At 48.2% G+C, this 17,828-nt stretch overlaps 2 protein-coding genes across 3 annotated transcripts in view; both read left to right on the top strand.

Moving 5' to 3' along the window:
- The window catches only part of LOC309364859 (zinc finger protein RFP-like), a 260,032-nt gene that overhangs the window by 174,527 nt on the left and 67,677 nt on the right, over nucleotides 1-17,828 (top strand). The window lies entirely within an intron of this gene.
- LOC309364935 (uncharacterized protein) lies at nucleotides 3,036-15,843 on the top strand. 2 transcript variants are annotated; one of them, XM_081902962.1, is made up of 6 exons: nucleotides 3,036-3,290; nucleotides 8,043-8,220; nucleotides 8,402-8,515; nucleotides 9,985-10,557; nucleotides 14,265-14,345; nucleotides 15,259-15,843. In XM_081902962.1, the coding sequence occupies exons 2-6, from the start codon at nucleotides 8,187-8,189 to the stop codon at nucleotides 15,699-15,701; spliced, it is 1,245 nt and encodes a 414-aa protein (XP_081759088.1). In that variant the 5' UTR covers nucleotides 3,036-3,290; nucleotides 8,043-8,186; the 3' UTR covers nucleotides 15,702-15,843. The 2 variants fall into 2 exon arrangements, with proteins under 2 accessions (XP_081759088.1, XP_081759089.1); XM_081902963.1 differs by lacking the exon at nucleotides 3,036-3,290 and adding an exon at nucleotides 7,440-7,626.

The following is a 17,828-nucleotide window of genomic DNA, read 5'->3' as shown; positions in this document are numbered from 1 at the left end:
CCCCCAACTTAATAGTCACCATCTGCAGTGATCATGGAACCCAAGAAAGTAAAATCTCTCACTGCCTCCATTTCACCCCCCTCTATTTGCCAGGAGGTGATGGAACCAGTGGCCATGATCTTCGTTTTTTTGATGTTGAGCTTCAGTGGCTATCTTTGCCTATTCTGTGTCTGAGAGCTTCTAAGCTTGCCAGCTGCTGCAGAGTGGAAAACCTGGAGAGAATTTATATCAAATCATTGCTTCCCAGGCTCAGAGAATCCTTGCAATTTGGCGATGGTGCCAATAACTGTGTAACAGGCCTCCAGCTCTCCTGTTGTTGTTGTTTAGTCGTTTAGTCGTGTCCGACTCTTCGTGACCCCATGGACCAGAGAACGCCAGGCACCTCTGTCCTCCACTGCCTCCCGCAGTTTGGTCAAACCAAACCAGCTCTCCTTACAGAACTTTAAATCCCAGGATTCCTTGGCCTGGGGAGAGATAATATTCAAATTATATCTAGCACAGGAGACGAGCCCTTTCATAACAGCGCTCTCACAGGCATGGCAGCCTCGCTTTCTTAAGGATAGTTTCTTTTTAAATGGCCTCAAGTTACCACCTTATCTCACTAACCTTTCTCCTATGCATTCAAAAGCTGTCTCATTAACTGTTGCTTTTTCTGCATTTGCATCACTGAAGTGACCTCTCTGGGGTGCAAGCCTGGGCAGTGTACATGGAGGTCCTGGGATGCCCAGATAACAAGATCCCACTCTTGGCCTTGCTGATGTGGTTCAAAGGAAAGGAAATAAATATGTTTGGCTGCAGGAGTTGCCAGAAGGAGGCAAAGAAGGCAACATCTGACCCTTTTAGGGACTCCACTCCTGATTTGTGTAGGGTTTACTCCTTAGCCGTTTCTCCTCCCGAAGATGTCCCACAAGCCAGCAGGTATGAATTTTTCCTCGGGGTTCACAAATGAGTTTTATTGTTGTTGTTTAGTCGTTTAGTTGTGTCCGACTCTTCGTGACCCCATGGAACAGAGCACGCCAGGCACTTCTGTCTTCCACTGCCTCCCGCAGTTTGGTCAAACTCATGCTGGTAGCTTCGAGAACACTGTCCAACCATCTCATCCTCTGTCGGCCCCTTCTCCTTGTGTGATGCTCTCATGTACAAGCAATCATTTTCCCACACTTGTGCCCTCCATCTTGCCCAACATCAGGGTCTTTTCCAGGGAGTCTTTTCTTCTCATGAGGTGGCCAAAGTATTGGAGCCTCAGCTTCAGGATCTGTCCTTCCAGTTAGGATCAGAGTTTTCCATCTCTTAGATCAGGGGTAGGCAACCTAAGGCCCGGAGGCCGGATGCAGCCCAATCGCTTTCTAAATCCGTCCCACGGACGGTCCAGGAATCAGCATGTTTTTACATGAGTAGAATGTGTCCTTTTATTTAAAATGCATCTCTGGGTTATTTGTGGGGCCTGCCTGGTGTTTTTACATGAGTAGAATGTGTGCTTTTATTTAAAATGCGTCTCTGAGTTATTTGTGGGGCACAGGAATTCGTTGATTATTTTTTTCAAAATATAGTCCAGCCCACCACATGGTCTGAGGAACGGTGGACCAACCCACGGCTGAAAAAGGTTGCTGACCCCTGTCCTAACTCATGGAGGGTTTGAGACCCATCGGCTACCCTCACCTGGTTTAGCCAGCAAGTCAAAGCCGTTCCCAGAGTGTGACTACTGTTGCACGCTGACTGATGTACATAATTTCAGCAAGCGAAGCTGCACCCCACCCCAGCACACAAATGAAGTGCAGGCGAAAGCTTCACCTGACAGGTATCTGTCTGGTTAGGTGTTGTTGAAGGTGCAGGATGGAAGGGAGCAGGCAGAGGAACAGCCCTCAGCAATCCTAATACAGTGGTACCTCGGGTTCAGTTTACATCCGCTTCAGGTTACAGACTCCGCTAACCCAGAAATAGTAACCAGAAATAGTACCTCGGGTTAAGAACTTTGCTTCAGGATGAGAACAGAAATCATGCTCTGGCAGTACGGTGGCAGCAGGAGGCCCCATTAGCTAAAGTGGTGCTTCAGGTTAAGAACAGTTTCAGGTTAAGAACGGGCCTCCGGAATGAATTAAGTACGTAACCCAAGGTACCACTGTAGTGCCTTTTGAATGCATGCTTATACAGAAGTCCAACTGCATTCAGTGGGGCTTACTCCCAGGTAAATGTGCAAAGGGCGGCAGCAATCCTGCCCGTGTTTACTCAGAGGTAAACCCTACCAAGTGCCTTTGTAAGCATGTTTGGAATTGCAGCCTGCTGCTGCCATCTTATACAGACATCCCAGAGACTAAATCACATTGAATTCAACGGGGCTGACTTCCGAGTAGTCATACATAGGCTTGCACGACAAATCTATTTCAAAATGTTTGTTCATTCTTTTATTGCAAAACAAACAAACGAATCACTCAAAGAGGTTTACAAAACAGAACAAAACAGTAAAATTATCAATAAGGAAAACTAACAATATTCTTATTACATATTTTGTGTGGGTTTTTTCCTAAACTTTAATATTGTTTGTGTGAATCACCCTGAGATCTGCGAATGGATGGCGATATACAAAATAAATTTATAGAATAATTTAAAACTTTCCCCCCCAAAATTAAAACAATAGACTAAAAACGGATTAAAAATCGCGTCAACTTTCTAGACATCTGCCGAAACAAAAGCGTTCCTTCCAGGCTTCATAAAGCCTCCAGGAACAAAATCACAACTTTAAAAAAAACCACCAAAAACCCCACAATCAGCCATGCAAATTTGGCTGCTCAGCTCTCCTAAAATATATATTTTGAAACCCTCATCGCATCCCCCCCCCCGCCCCCATTCCAAGGCGTTGGTCGCCGCTTGCGCCTCTCGGCATCTGCACTACAAACACAAACCGGTTCCAAAACTAGTTCAGCTAGTCCGGGTCCGCTCTCTCCCAGGGAACTCTGGGAGTTGTAGTTCCGGCGGGGAACAGAGAGACTCCGGCGAAGAGAGGCGCCGCCTCTGGCCGAACTACAGTACCCGGGCTGCCTTGCAAGGGAAGCCACGACAGCTCCGAGTGCCTGGGTCTTCTTTTTTTTCCATGTTTCCCCCGCTCGGTGCCGCGAAGTGTGTGGACGTGCTGGCGAGGCTCCTCCGCCTCCTTTCCTCGGAAGCAGCAGCAGCCGGAGCCATTGCAGCCGCGGGCGGCGAGGCTGCCTCCTCCTCCTCGCGTTGCAAACGCGCTCCGGGACCGCCGAGCCTTTGCAGACGCGTCACTTTTGCAGAAACCAAACCCCCAGCAGGTAGGGGGATAAAAAAAAGAAAAAGGTGCGTCTCTAAGACCTGGCCGGAGTTGGGCGAAGTGTGAGTCATTCTGGCAGGTCGGGGTGGCCCTGGAAGTGCATCAGAGTTTGGGGTGCGAGTGGACACCCCAGCTCCCGTGATCGCGCGTTCTCACGTGCTTTTTTTTTTTTTTTTGCTTCCGCGCTGTTCCTGCTTCTCTTGCAGATCTTGGGGTTTGGGAATGGGTGTGCGGTGGATCGGGTGAGGAAACAGCAGCAAGTCCTCTGGACTTTGCAGAAAGAGAAATCCCACCCCCCCACCCCCTAATAATGATTACTAGAAATCCAGAAACCCAGAATCACAAGAAGTGGAGAAGGCGATTAGGGGGAGCTGAGATCCCCCTCTTCCTGCCAAGAACGACTTGTTTGGGCTGGGGAAAGTAGGGTGGGGGTCTGTGCTGGTGGACGTTTTCCCTGGGGCTGTGTAAGCCGGTGGTGGAGTTGGTGAAGTTCTGCTTGTGAAATAAGCACAGCATGATGGAACTCAGTGGAACTTGTTTCTGAGAAGACAGCAATAAACTGGTGGGGGGGTTGTTCCTATTTATGTCTGCATAAATCCACCCGGATGAGGAAGAGAAGGTTGAGAAGTCCAGGGCAAGAAGCGAGGTGCTTCTGCCCCTGGTTTCTTCAAATTCCCTAAAGAAAATTGAGATCAGTACCGCCACTCTGTCCCCTTTCCTCACTGAAATTCCAGTGTCTTTCTCGTTTTTTAGTCCTGGGGTCCTCAGTTGACACCCTCACCCCTGCCTCCCTCTGTGTGTGGCCTCAGCTGCACTATATTATTATTATTATTATTATTATTATTATTATTATTATTATTATTAATTAACTTATCTGTCCTTCACCCCATGGTTCCAGGGTGGGTTTCATTGTTAAAGCGCCATAGTAAAAACTTACAATCAAGAGGGGTGCTAAAAATATACACCTCTAGTGTCAAAAGCTAGGATAAAGAGGTGTGTCTTCACAGCACTTTAAACAATCATGGCTTCCTCCCCTGCCCCCCCAAGAATTATGTCTGTGAGCTTTAGCTCTGTGAGGAGAATAGGGGTCTCCTCTAACAGCTCTCTGCACCCATAACAAGCTACAGCTCCCAGGATTTTTTAGGGGAAGCCATGACGGTTTTGTCTGGTATGATACTGATTATTATTATTATTATTGTTATTATTATTATTATTATTATACCACCCTTCATCTCAGGGTGATTCACAAGATAATGTATAGGGCCTGAGTTCTGATTTTTACTTTTATCACATCACTACTTTAATTATGGGGATGTGGGTGGCGCTATGGGTTAAACCACAGAGCCTAGGACTTGCCAATCAGAAGGTCAGTGGTTCGAATCCCCACGACGGGGTGAGCTCCCGTTGCTCGGTCCCTGCTCCTGCCAACCTAGCAGTTCCAAAGCACCTCAAAGTGCAAGTAGATCAATAGGTACCGCTCTGGCGGGAAGGTAAACAATGTTTCCGTGCACTGCTCTGGTTCGCCAGAAGCGGCTTAGTCATGCTGGCCACATGACCCGGAAGCTGTACACCGGCTCCCTTGGCCAATAAAGCAAGATGAGCGCCGCAACCCCAGAGTCAGCCAGGACTGGACCTAATGTTCAGGGGTCCCTTTACCTTTACCTTTAATTATTTACTTTTAAGAGAGAGTTGCAGGTGGCATGAGAGAGGCAGTGTTGTCCTGGTTTGTGGGCATGCATTGTTAGTTTCTTTTGCCCCACCATAGAGCCTGGTCCAAATGGTTTTGAAGAGTCCGGAAGCTGTCAAAAAAACCTGCAGTGCTATTTGATCAGAGATGGTGGTGGAATAAGTGTGAACGGACACAACTGTCATGCTACGGGAGCCCACCCTGTTATGCCCCCAGCCTTGGGGAGGTGGTGGGGAGAAACCCTCTCATTTAGACTGAGTCTGAAATTATTGTTCTGCTGGTCCTGCAGTAGACAGACCCCAGATACGTTATGCTGCATTTGCTACTCTGATTTCCTTCTGTCTCGGGACAGTTTCCCAAGCGGTGGCTCTTATTTTTAAACAAACCAACAAGGTGTTTGGAATCTGGTTTCAGCCACCTTCCTTGCTAGGCAGACACGACTTGCCCACTGTTCTCCCCAAAGCATCAGGCAAGATTCCTGGCTGGGCTTCCAGTTAAGATCTCACCTGTTTTAAAGCAGCTGGACTGGTTGCTGGTTCATTTCCTGATTTAAGGTGCTCAAAATAGTGTTTGAAGCCCTAAATGCCTTAGCCTGGGAGAGGACATTCTCTGTCGCAACCTCTGAGTCAGGCATAGGCAAACTCCGGCCCTCCAGATGTTTGGGACTACAATTCCCATCATCCCTAGCTAAGAGGACCAGTGGTCAGGGATGATGGGAATTGTAGTCCCAAACATCTGGAGGGCCGGAGTTTGCCTATGCCTGCTCTAAGTTGTAGGGGTCTCTCCCCACAGAGTGGCACCTCTACCCTTGCTTTTGAGGTGTACATTTTTAGCGCCTGCCTTATTTTTGTGACGATAAAACTGTTTTTAATATTGCAGTTTGGTGTTGCAATTTCCCAAGACCTTAGGGTGAAGGGTGGGCAAGGAATAATTATACCAACCACAGAGACATGCTCTCAGCACAGAAAATAACCTCTTCTGAAATTCAGAGGTGGCATCTTAGAGCCATCGTTGTTGCTCAACGTATACTTGCGGTCTCTTTCCCCAACCCCACCAGCTGGGATCTCTGTTCAAACTGGTTTTGCAGGTTTTAATGGTGCTTTTGACGCAGGACCCAGGAGGAAAAAACCACCCTGAAATTGCTGGGGTCGTGTGTCCCGGAAGGCTCAGAGCAGCTTCCGAAACCTGGTGGCCCTCTCAGGGGTGCTGTAGTTGCATCCCTTTATTGTAGATCCTGTATGGAGCAGCAGGGTTGGGCTAGAGGACCTCTTAGGATCCCCTTCCACCGGAAAATTGCTGGAAGCTAGACAAGAATTTGGTTGTTTCTCTCCCACAAGAGCAGTAACAGGAAATGCCTGACTTCACCCAGACACAACTAAATCCTGTGCCACCTAATGACTGCCAAACTACATAATGGCACATTATTAGCACAAATTAAGTGGCTCTTGGCAGCCCTTTTGATTTCTGCCTTTGGCATGGTAGCCTGAATTTTATATATACCGCGCATGAGTGTTTGTGTGACTGGCAGGCCAATGAGTCTAGTGGAGGGGAGGCTGGATGCCCAACTCCTAATTTCTGAGCTTGGGCTTCAGCCACAATGACGCTGGATCTATTTGCCAGGTTGTTGGGGCTACATTTTGGCTCCGGCGGGGCTAGAACATGCCCTTCGTGGGCCAACTGTGACAAGTGGGGGGGGGGCAACCCACCTGACTGTCACCTGATGCCACAACTGGGGATCATTGGATCTGGACTGTTTTCACACACTAATGCCCCATTCTGTAGAAATCTATCAGTTATATTTTATCTGCGCAATCGGAATGAACTTCTGGAGCCAAGATGCTTTTTCCGTGCAGCCTGAGAAGGAGCAGTCACCATTAAGAAAAAGAGGTTAGAATAGGCCAATATATATATGTGGACTGTCGCAGGATCAAGTGACTTTCCTTCTTTAAGTTCTCAAAGCTCTTAGCCTAGCTCAAGGTTGTCATCTGAACTTGCCAGATGTTTAACTGATAATCAGCCATGGTCAGTCCAGGAGAAGATGGCAAGTGTGGCAGGAAGATTCAAGGACAATCAATATTATATTTTGGGAATGATTCATGTTCTTATGTAGCTGCATCATTTTATACTTTCTGGCTGCCCCATGATCATATTATAAAGCAGTTGTGTTCTATGTTATAAATCAAACGCCGCTAGAAGTTGTTGCATCCCCTTCCCCAATGTATTTCTTATCAATAAAATATTTTGTGGTATATGCAAGCAATTTTTTATTCTGAAAGTGTGGCCCAGAGAAAAAAGTTTGAGAACCACTGGTCTAAAGCAACTAATATAAACAATGTGATAAACATCAATAGTTTAAAATGGCACCGATTCACAGTCAGTTACACCGGGTATAACAGAACGAGCTATCCAGAGCCAAAGGCTCCAGAAAAAAAGGACAAGTTTTAAAGAGAGATTTGAACAAATGGAGTGAGGGGGCAACTGCTTCCTGGAAGGTGATTCCAAGCATATGGAACAGGAAAATGAAAAGAACCAAGACATGCTAGAGAACAAGAAATTCTTGAATGAGTTAGAAGCGCAGAATCAGAAAGAAAAAAAAACAGACAGGCTGAGCAGGCTTTGGCTTCAACCATGTTGCAGCATTAGGTAAAAGGTAAAGGACCCCTGATAGTTAAGTCCAGTTGTGAACGACTCTGGGATTGCGGTGCTTTACTGGCCGAGGGAGCCGACGTTTGTCCACAGACAGTTTTTCCGGGTCATGTGGCCAGCATGACTAAGCCACTTCTGGTGAACCAGAGCAGCACATGGAAACGTCGTTTACCTTTCCGCTGGAGTGGTACCTATTTATCTACTTGCACCTTGACGTGCTTTCGAACTGCTAGGTTGGCAGGAGCAGGGACCGAGCAACGGGAGCTCACCCTGTCGCGGGGATTCGAACCGCCGACCTTCCGATTGGCAAGCCCTAGGCTCTGTGGTTTAGACCACAGCGCCACCCGCGTCCTACAGTTGCAGCATTGGGTACTCCTAAATGATTCACTGTTTCCTCTGCTTTCCCCCTACATGTCACAGTTCCTTGGTCGAAACCGTGGGAGGAGACATTTGGCCCTGTGTATTTCTCTGGATGGTGGTGACTCTTGAGCCCAACAGTGGTGGGACTTCATCAGGGAGCCGTTTTGGACCAGAACCAAAGAGCCCTGTGCTGGGGCTGTGGTCATGCAGAACAACTTTGCAACGATGGCCTTGCTGGGTAAGAACCCCAAATCCTGCCCCCTCCCTCCCTCCCTCCCTCCCCCCCCTCCATCCATTAATGATGGAATTCATTTTATTGTGGACTGGGGTGAAGCAATGGAGAACATCTCCCTTGCCAATGATGGGTGGAACGGCCAACTGACCTGGGCCTTGCTGCTCTTCTGCTCCTTCCTGCGCAGGGTTGCCTGCTGACGAGCCAGAGCTGATCTGCAAGATTGAGTCGGAGGAAGAGCCATGGATCCCAAGCGAGCAAGCCGCGAGAGGGAGGCGGATCCTGCCTGGAAGCAAGTTAGGTGAGGGGCCAACTCCACCTGGAAGGGCTAGCGCATGCCTTCTAACCAGGAAGTCTACTCTCTCTCACTATAGTTTTTATTAAACTTTCTGTTTTACAATTTAGAATACTCATTTAAGCAAGCTTAAAATGTCAGTGGCTTCCCTTCTTCTCTTTCCATGGTTCATTTTGCATATCATAAATCCCTGCATATTTTACATAAACCATTCGGTATTCCATTATTACATCCACCCAAACACGGTTGGATTTATCTTTTCAAGTGTACACAATTTCCCCCCATACATTCAATAAACATTTTTCAATCTTTAAATGTACGTTCTCCTTGCTCTCTTATGTTAGGTCTGCAAGCTGCGCATATTCCATCAGTTTAAGCTGTCATTCTTCTTTAGTTGGGACTTTGCTCGATTTCCATTTTGGGGCTAACAAAACACAAGCCGCAGTAGTGGCATACATTAATAACCATTTTTGACACCTGGGAATTTCCGTCTGAATTATCCCCAACAAAAAGGACTCTGGTGTGTGTGTTTTTTTTAAAAAAAGTACAGTGGTAGCTCAGGTTACATATGCTTCAGGTTACATACGCTTCAGGTTACAGACTCCACTAACCCAGAAATAGTACCTCGGGTTAAGAACTTTGCTTCAGGATGAGAACAGAAATCGTGGTCCGGCGGCGTGAGGCCCCATTAGCTAAAGTGGTGCTTCAGGTTAAGAACAGTTTCAAGTTAAGAAAGGACCTCCGGAACGAATTAAGTACTTAACCCAAGGTACCACTGTACTTTAAAACATTTTTTTCCCAATTCATTATGAATTATTTCCCAATGCTCTTTTACCATTTTACAGGTCCACCACATATGAAAGAACGTTCCCTCAACCTCATTGCAAGGAAGTCTATTCTCCCTCTGTCTGCCCAGAGTTTGAGTGAGCAGGTTGTGCTCACTCAGCACTGAGGAAGATGCACCCTCCTCATTCAAAGCATCAAAGAATTGTGGAGTTTGAAGGAACCACGAGGGTCATCTAGTTCGAACCCCATGCAATGCATGAATCTCTTGCCCAATGTGGGGCTCAAACCCACCACCCTGAGATTAACAGTCTCATGCTCTCCCGACTGAGCTATCCCAGGGGATCCGTGCATTGTGTGCCTCAAGCCTGCTGTACAGCAGAGTCCACCTGAGGAATGCTGAAAACCTATTTTCTTAGTGTCAGATCTAGTGCAGTCCTTATTTTTGTTGATACCTCCCTCTGTTTCAAGAGTTTAAAAATTCTTGTAATTGTGATGCTTCAGGACACACACGCAAAAAAGGATAATTACACATTCTCAGCTCTTTTCTCCCCACCCTGTTCTGTCTGATTTAACCTTTTTCTCTCTTTCTCTCCCTCTCTTCACCTCCCTCCCACTTGGCTTCACCTCCCTCCCACTTGGCTTCACCTCCCTCCCACTTGGCTTCACCTCTCTCCCACTTGGCTTTCCAGGTGCCGAAACGCCTGAGCCAGCCATCGCGCCCTACAGGCAGTATCGCGGCACCACGTGGACCTACCCTGAGATCATAGACCTGCTGGTCATTTGGCGCGAGCGGGAGATCCAGCAGGAGCTGCAGCGGAGCCACCGGAACATCGAGACTTTCCAAGTGGTGGCCAGCAAGATGGCGCAGAGAGGCCACAAGCGCTCTGCCCTAGAGTGCCGCTCCAAGATCAAGACTCTGAAGAGGGACTACCGCATAGCCAAGGCCAACAACTCCCCGGGGAAAGGACATTTGGCCTGGCTCTTCTACGACCAGCTCGATCACCTATTGGCCAACGAGGCGGATGTCCCGCCCCCAGAGGTGCTGCCCGCCTTGAGCCGCCGCGGGGCATCCGTCGCCGACTCGATGTCTCAGTGCTCCACTGAGGAGGAAGCTGCGGCAGAGGGGGCCAAAGTGGGCAGCCAGGAGGCGCTGGCTCTAAGGACGCGGTCGCCCCCCCAGGTCCCCAGCTTGGGGGGCGGCTTCCCTGTACTACACATAAAGGAGGAAGCCCCTGACGAAATGCCTGTGACGTCTCCCACGGGTCAGTGGCAGCATTTGGTGTCTGAGGAGAGCCCTGTGGGATGGGTTTTTGAAATAGCCTTTAAAAAAGAAATGAATCCCTGGGAGACAGTGTCTTTTGTTTTATTTTCGTGCATTTAGACTCCGCCTTTTCTTCCAAGGAGGCTGAGGTAGCGTACATGGTTGTCCTCCTCATTTAATCCCCCACAACAACCCTGCAAGGTTGGTTAGGCTGAGAGCCTGTGAGTAGTCCAAGGTCAAGGCCATTGAGCTTCATGGAAGATGGGGGATTTGAACCCGGGTCTCCGTGCTTTTCTTGTAGAAAAAAAGTGCTGGTTCTCACCATGAAGTCATTGCAGTAAATGCCACACTTTTAGCCAGTTCTTTTTGTCTAGGGGAAAAGGGTGCCAGTTCGGCGCTGTGGTCTAAACCGCTGAGCCTCTTGGGCTCGCCGATCGGAAGATTGGCGGTTCGAATCCCTGTGACGGGGTGAATTCCTGTTGCTCTTTCCCAGCTTTTGCCAATCTAGCAGTTCAAAAGCGCAGCAGTGCAAGTAGATAAATAGGTATCACTGCGGCGGGAAGGTAAACAGCATTTCCATGCACTCTGGCTTCCGTTACGGTGTTCCTTTGTGCCGGAAGCAGTTTAGTCATGCTGGCCAAATGACCTGGAAAGCTGTCTATGGACAAATGCCGGCTTCCTCGGCCTGAAAGGAGATGAGTGCCGCAACCCCATAGTCGCCTTTGACTGGACTTAACTGTCCAGGGGTCCTTTAGCTTTACCCTTCAGTACCCCCAGGGGAAAAAATACTGTCTGGTCTCCCAGGTCTTAGTCTGACACCCTAACCACCTGTACCACTACACTGACTTTAATGTGTGTTCCGCCTTTCACCCAAGAAGCGCTGATATCCAATGCTGAAATCAGAGGTGTTAAATAACCTGTCCTACACTGAGTTTTGGATGCTAATAGCTGAAATTCCTTCATTGTTCAGGAATCCTTCTAACTCTCCAGTTCTGTGATTCTGTGAGTGTGGCTAACTTTGGCTACTACTACTACTACTACTAATAATAATAATAATAATTCATTTATATTCCGCACATCTGGCTGGGTTGCCCAAGCCACTCTAGGCTGCTTCCAAGACATGAAAACATACTAAAGCATCAAACATTAATAGTAACAATCTGATCCAATATAAAAGTCATAATAACTTTAAAATAAACAACTTCTATCAAACAAAGCAACGTTCAGCAATCCATCAGAATCTAATAGTAATACAGTAAAATTAAACATTAGCAAATAGCAATTAAGCAGTTCAACCACAATAAAGAAGTACCAATTTGCAATCAATAAAAGTAACAGCAAAATACCACAAAACATACAAAAACCATGTAAAAGGATCAAATTGAGAAACTGAGAAGCACAACATAAAACTGTATTAAAAAAATATCCCTGAACTCCTCACTTCCCTGCTGCTGCTGCTGCTGCTGCTGCTGCTGCTGTTCTCAAAGCTATAGTCTGGTAAGGCTGGGTGGGGACAGACAGGTGGAAAAGCCATTGCCTGATGAGGAACAGAAAGTCTCTCTCTCCTAAGCACTTTTGCACCATAAGGGTAAATAAAAGTGACCCGCTGTTGCTGTGAAAGGTCAAAGCTACTGTGGCATTTGGAAGGCTAAATCCATTTACCGTGGCATAATTGCTCCTTTTGCAGCATACATCTAGTTAAACAGTCCAAAGCCTGCGAAAAAAGTGGAATAACGTGGTCTTCAACATGCCGCAGGACTCCAGAGAGCCACTGTGGGGTAGTGGTTAGGAAGGCAGGCCGTGATGGGAGACGGCAGGGTTCGAATCCCCAGGAAGCTCACGAGGTTTTTGTGAAGATAAAATTGAGAGGTGGGGTGACAACCATGTGCTGCCTGGAGCTCCTTGAAGAAAAGTAGGGTGTGTGTGTGTGTATATATATCCTCTCCTTTGCTGCACTTGTTATAAGCATGTAGATCCAAGCGGATGATTTTGTGTCACTGTGCCTCTTGGCTGTCATCCCTCTCCCATAATGCACTGCTGCTTGGCCAGTGTGTTGCTGGTGGTGCACATTAGCTATCATGAAATGTACAGGGACGTGGGTGGCACTGTGGTCTAAACCACTGAGCCTCTTGGGCTTGCCGATCGGAAGGTCGGCAGTTCGAATCCCCACGACGGGATGAGCTCCCGTTGCTCGGGCCCTACTCCTGCCAACCTAGCAGTTCGAAAGCACGCCAGTGCAAGTAGATAAATAGGTATTGCTGTGGCGGGATGGTAAACAGCATTTCCGTACGCTCTGGTTTCTGTCATGGTGTCCTGTTGCGCCAAAAGCGGTTTAGTCCTGCTGGCCACATGACCTGAAAAGCTGTCTGCGGACAAACGCCAGCTCCCTCGGCCTGAAAGCGAGATGAGCACCGCAACCCCATAGTCGCCTTTGACTGGACTTAACTGTCCAGGGGTCCTTTACCATTTACCATGAGATGTAGTGACAGCCGGCCAGCTTAGACAGGTTCACTGGAGAAATTTGCGGAGGATTAAAAAAAACACCAGTGACTGCCTGCCACAATGGCTCCTTAATACCTCCAGCGTTACAGACAGTGAGTCATAGCCAAAGTAGCGATAAAACCTTGCAAGAGAAGAGCTACTTCCGCTTGCGCAGTGAGACTTCCCACCCCCCACAGTGTGCTCCCTAAATCTGTTCTGGGGTTGCCAGAGCAGATTTGGGGAGGGCATGAAGCACATGCTCTGCAGGAGGTGAGAGGGAGCAAGTCCTCTTGCATTAGCGCATGTCCTTCCTCTCATGCAGTTATTTAGTTATAAAGGAACGCAGGTGGTGCTGTGGTCTAAACCACTGAGCCTCTTGGGCGTGCTGATCAGAAGGTTGACAGTTCAAATCCCCATGACGGAGTGAGCTCCCGTTGCTCTGTCCCAGCTCCTGCCAACCTAGCAGTTCAAAAGCACGCCAGTGCAAGTAGATAAATAGGTACCACTGCAGCAGGACGGTAAACGGCGTTTCCATGTGCTCTGGCTTCCGTCACGGTGTTTCATTGCACCAGAAGTGGTTTAGTCCTGCTGGCCACATGACCTGGAAAGCTGTCTGCGGACAAACGTTGGCTCCCTCGGCCTGAAAGCGAGATGAGCGCCACAACCCCATAATTGCCTTTGAATGGACTTAACTGTCCAGGGGTCCTGTACCTTTTTACCTTATTTAGTTATGGGATGTTTAGTCAGAATCTCCTGTCTTGTAACTTGACTCATTGGTTTTTGGTCCCACCCTCTAAAGCGGGAGCAAAACAAGCTTGCTCCATCCTCCACGCGGCAGCCCTTGAGATATTTGAAGATGGATATCCTGTCTCCTCTCTTCCAGGCTAAACATACGCATCTCCTTCATAAGTCTTGGTTGTCTTTAGCTCCCAGCATAGTGCTTGAAGACAAGACTGTTACGTTCTTGAACTCGATAATCAAAATGCAAGGGCTGGGTTAATGCCCAAGGGATTGCTGTGTGTTTTGTATCTGATGATCATTACATTCTTATGCTTTCTGCCTTCACACATCTGCCCCCAAGCATTTCCTCAGTCCATTCTGCACAACAATATGCATACGTTGCGGTTTTTGATACGATAGACCAGAAGCAGAGGGGGACTAGGGCTGTTGCTGTGGACGAAGGCCAGCTATGCTCCTGGAATTAATCAATGTTCTGTCTTTCTTCAGGAACAGCAGAAACCAGCAGTCCAGCTCCGCCTCTACTGTCTCCTCCCTGCGATAAACCGGGCAGCTCTGCCTCAACAGTAGGTAAGAACAAAACAAAACAAGCAGATAAGAACTGCCAATTCAGGAGGTTCATCCTTTGAATGACTGCATGTAAATTAGATGCTCGCCTGGGGCAAGGAAGAATCCTTTCTAATAGGTGGAGTTATGTTAATAGGTAGCCTTATTAATTTATGAATCACTTTTTACATACTGTCTCAAGGCAATTGGCAGGCAGGCCACAGAAGGAGCGGAACACACACAACACACAAAAAAGCTTTTTAAAACCAAGTTGACGTTTTCGTTTTGTATTGTTCAACCTAAGGCCGTTTCTTCAAGGTGGAGAATTGTGTCGAAACAAATCCGTCTTCAGTGTTTCCAGAAATGTCATTCATTTCCAGAAAGTACTGACAGCAAGCGCTTGTCTCATGTCAACAGGGACGCTGTTTGAGGGAACAGCCTTGCAAGTTGGTCTGCAAACTTCACTCGCCCATGGTCATCTGCAGGAGCTTGTCGGGCCACACAAAACTATGTTAGTTATTTGTGGCCAACAGGCCAAAGCATAACTCTTCCCTGTTGGGTTACCAGGATGCATTTTTCTTTCTTGCCACAAGCAACCAGGCAGGTAGGTACCAAGAAGCCGACTCGCAAGGGATGGATAGGAACCAACACATTTGTCTTTCCTTCGCACTGTGGCTCAGTTGAACCAACCCATGGTAGAGAGAGCTTACAGATCAATTTTTTAAAAAAATCAAGCTACACCAAAAAATGACACAACACAAAAGGAAAATAAGAGGAGGAGGAAGGAGGAAGAGGGGGAAAAGCAAACTCACGCACTGCTTCTTAAAGTTAACGCTGAAAATCTGAATCATGTTGACTCAGAAAGTCCCACTTTGTTTGATGGGACGTGCTGTTGAGGAAGTGAGTTCTAAGCATAATTTTGTTTTGTTCTTTTCAGACGGGGCCATAACCCCCTCCCCAAGTCCCTTGCCCGACCCCGCCAGGTCGTATGCCGCAGAGCGCCTCGCCAACATCCGGAAGCGGAAGAGGAAAAACAGGCAGGATCTGGCACTGGAAATCACCCATGCGGCCGACAGAAGGGTGCAGGCAGCCACTGACCGGATCCTGGCAGCCCTGGGCGAGTACACGAAGGCCGATCTGGAGGAGCGGGAGCGGGACCGCGTGGACACTGAGCAGATTATTGCGCTCATGAACCGCCAGACGGAACTGCTAGAGTCGCTCGTGCGAAAGCAGGCAGAGGCCCAGGCTCCCCCGGCCCCGGCCTTAACCCGCCAGGCCCGTTTACCCCGGCTCGGGCAGCCTGGTCACGTGGCAGACGCTTCTCCCTTGCGCTTGGGGTCCACCAGGCGGTCCATGGCGAGGGTGAGGTACCGGAGGTGACTCCCGAGATGGCTGTGGCGGCGGTGTGGCTGTGGCGACGCTCTTTGGCTGTAGTTCTGTTAGCGTGCGGGACATCCGGGCTGCGTTTGTAACGGGTTGTAGGTTTCTTTTTCAGGAATTTAAAAAACTTTTTTGCAATTAATGATTTTGGCTGGCCAGTTGTGTAATTAGGAAGGGGGGGGATAAAAGTTGGAGGGGGGGTTCTTTCATCCCCTCCCTTTTCTTTCCCCACATTACTAGTTCTGGTAAATAAGGGGTGGGAGAAAAATGTTGTAGCACAGAGACTCACGTGCCACTCAACACAAAACCATTTTGTGCCATCATATTTCTCTCTATATGTATACACACACACACACACACGTGTCACATGTCTGGGACCTTAGGGTGAAGGTTTTTTGTTGGCATCTGTCTGTCTCGGAAGACAATGGAGAAGTGCGCCTTTTGGGGCAAAGTCAAACTGTTGGAGAGTCACAGCACCTGCTGTGGCTGTATAGGCCAATACAGGAGAGACATGTTTTGTTGCAGCTGGGGCATATGAAGGCGTCTGGTTGTGCTGTTGCCAATGCACCATGGCGCATCTTCTCTCTACAGGACCTGTCTGTCTCCAGGCCCATTTTTACAATGACGGATGGCCTGGAGACCATGGATAGGGAAAAGTTGGTGGCAGCGTCTTCTGTGACATTGCAAAGGATCTCAGATGCACCTCTTGGTGAACACAAAATACAGAATAAAGCAGGAACAAAACAGCCCCCTCCCACAATCTGTCTGAGTGGTTGGGAGTCAACATACAGTGGTACCTCGCAAGACGAATGCCTCGTAAGACGAAAAACTCGCAAGACGAAAGAGTTTTTCGTTTTTTGAGTTGCTTCGCAAGACGAATTTCCCTATGGGCTTGCTTCGCAAGACGAAAATGTCTTGTGAGTTTGTTTCCTTTTTCTTAAAACCGTTAATACCCAGGGAATCCGTGCTTTGCAAGACGAAAAAACTCACAGAACGAATTAATTTCGTCTTGCGAGGTACCACTGTATATAAACCTACAGGCAATATCTTCAGTGTATGGTTCCTCTATTCCGCTTCTACTGTATGCAGGAAGTTGTAAGCCCCATGCTGGAAAATGACTTACTAGGATAGGATAAAAGAATAGGCTGGCATTTGAAATAACACACAGCCATTGGCTAAGCTGCTGCAACATCATGGAATGTTGTCAAGTATTCTAAGTGCAGAAGGGGAAGTGATAGTTAACATACTGTTGACAAATCGCTTGGGAAGGAAATGAAGAATGGATTTGGCTGGAAGAAAACTCCACATATGTGTGTGTTGAAAAGAGGGGTGGCGGTGATAGAACTGGGGGGGGGTGGAAGGGAGCCCAGAGGATGGAAGGATAAAGAGCAGAGTGGCTGAAAGATGGAGACAAAAGTTGTTGTTTCGAGCCCACCCAGGGATGGCTGTGCGCAGGATTCCTGCCTTGCAGGGGGTGGGCTAGATGACCCATGGGGTACCTTCCAGCTTTTATGAGTCTATGGGGGGGGAGAAGAAGATGACACTGGGAGGCAGGGTTGAGCAAGGTTGCTGCGGACAAGAAGGAGGATGGACAAGGCAAGAAAACGGGTTCTGGGATGGCCTTTCTCTGGGGTCAGCAAACTTTTTCAGCAGGGGGCCGGTCTACTGTCCCTCAGACCTTGTGGAGGGCCGGACTATCTTTATTTTTTGGGGGGGAGAGAACGAATTCCTATGCCCCACAAATAACCCAGAGATGCATTTTAAATAAAAGGACACATTTTACTCATGTAAAAACACGCTGATTCCCGAACCGTCCGCAGGCCGGATTGAGAAGGCGATTGGGCCGGATTCGGCCCCTGGGCCTTAGTTTGCCTACCCATGGCCTTTCAGCAAGCTTCTGGTTAGGGGTGGTGCTACGTCAGAGAAGTAGTAGATTTGTCCTTTGCAGAAGGGTTTGGAGGTGGCGGCGGTGAAAAGACCTTGTCAGACGGGTCTGCCTGGCTGGGTCTGTTGAAGAGGTCTCTTGTTGACACACCCGCCTCTTCTTTGAGAATGGCCTGGAGCATCTTTTGTTTTCTGGGATGCAAGAACCAGCTGTTCCTACCTAGACACATTATAACAAACAGG

Source organism: Podarcis melisellensis, assembly GCF_964234715.1.
Source record: "Podarcis melisellensis genome assembly, chromosome: 2".
NCBI classification, from domain to species: domain Eukaryota; kingdom Metazoa; phylum Chordata; class Lepidosauria; order Squamata; family Lacertidae; genus Podarcis; species Podarcis melisellensis.
Note: the sequence above shows the minus strand (reverse complement) of the source record. Positions and strands in the feature narration are given on the sequence as shown.

What these genes read in the sequence shown, in the direction of transcription:
- LOC309364935 (XM_081902962.1), top strand. Translation starts at nt 8,187, where the DNA reads ATGCAGAACAACTTTGCAACGATGGCCTTGCTGG. An exon ending in CCTGCCTGGAAGCAAGTTAG is followed by an intron (nt 8,516 to 9,984) that starts GTGAGGGGCCAA and finishes TTGGCTTTCCAG; the next exon opens with GTGCCGAAACGCCTGAGCCA. An exon ending in GCCTGTGACGTCTCCCACGG is followed by an intron (nt 10,558 to 14,264) that starts GTCAGTGGCAGC and finishes GTCTTTCTTCAG; the next exon opens with GAACAGCAGAAACCAGCAGT.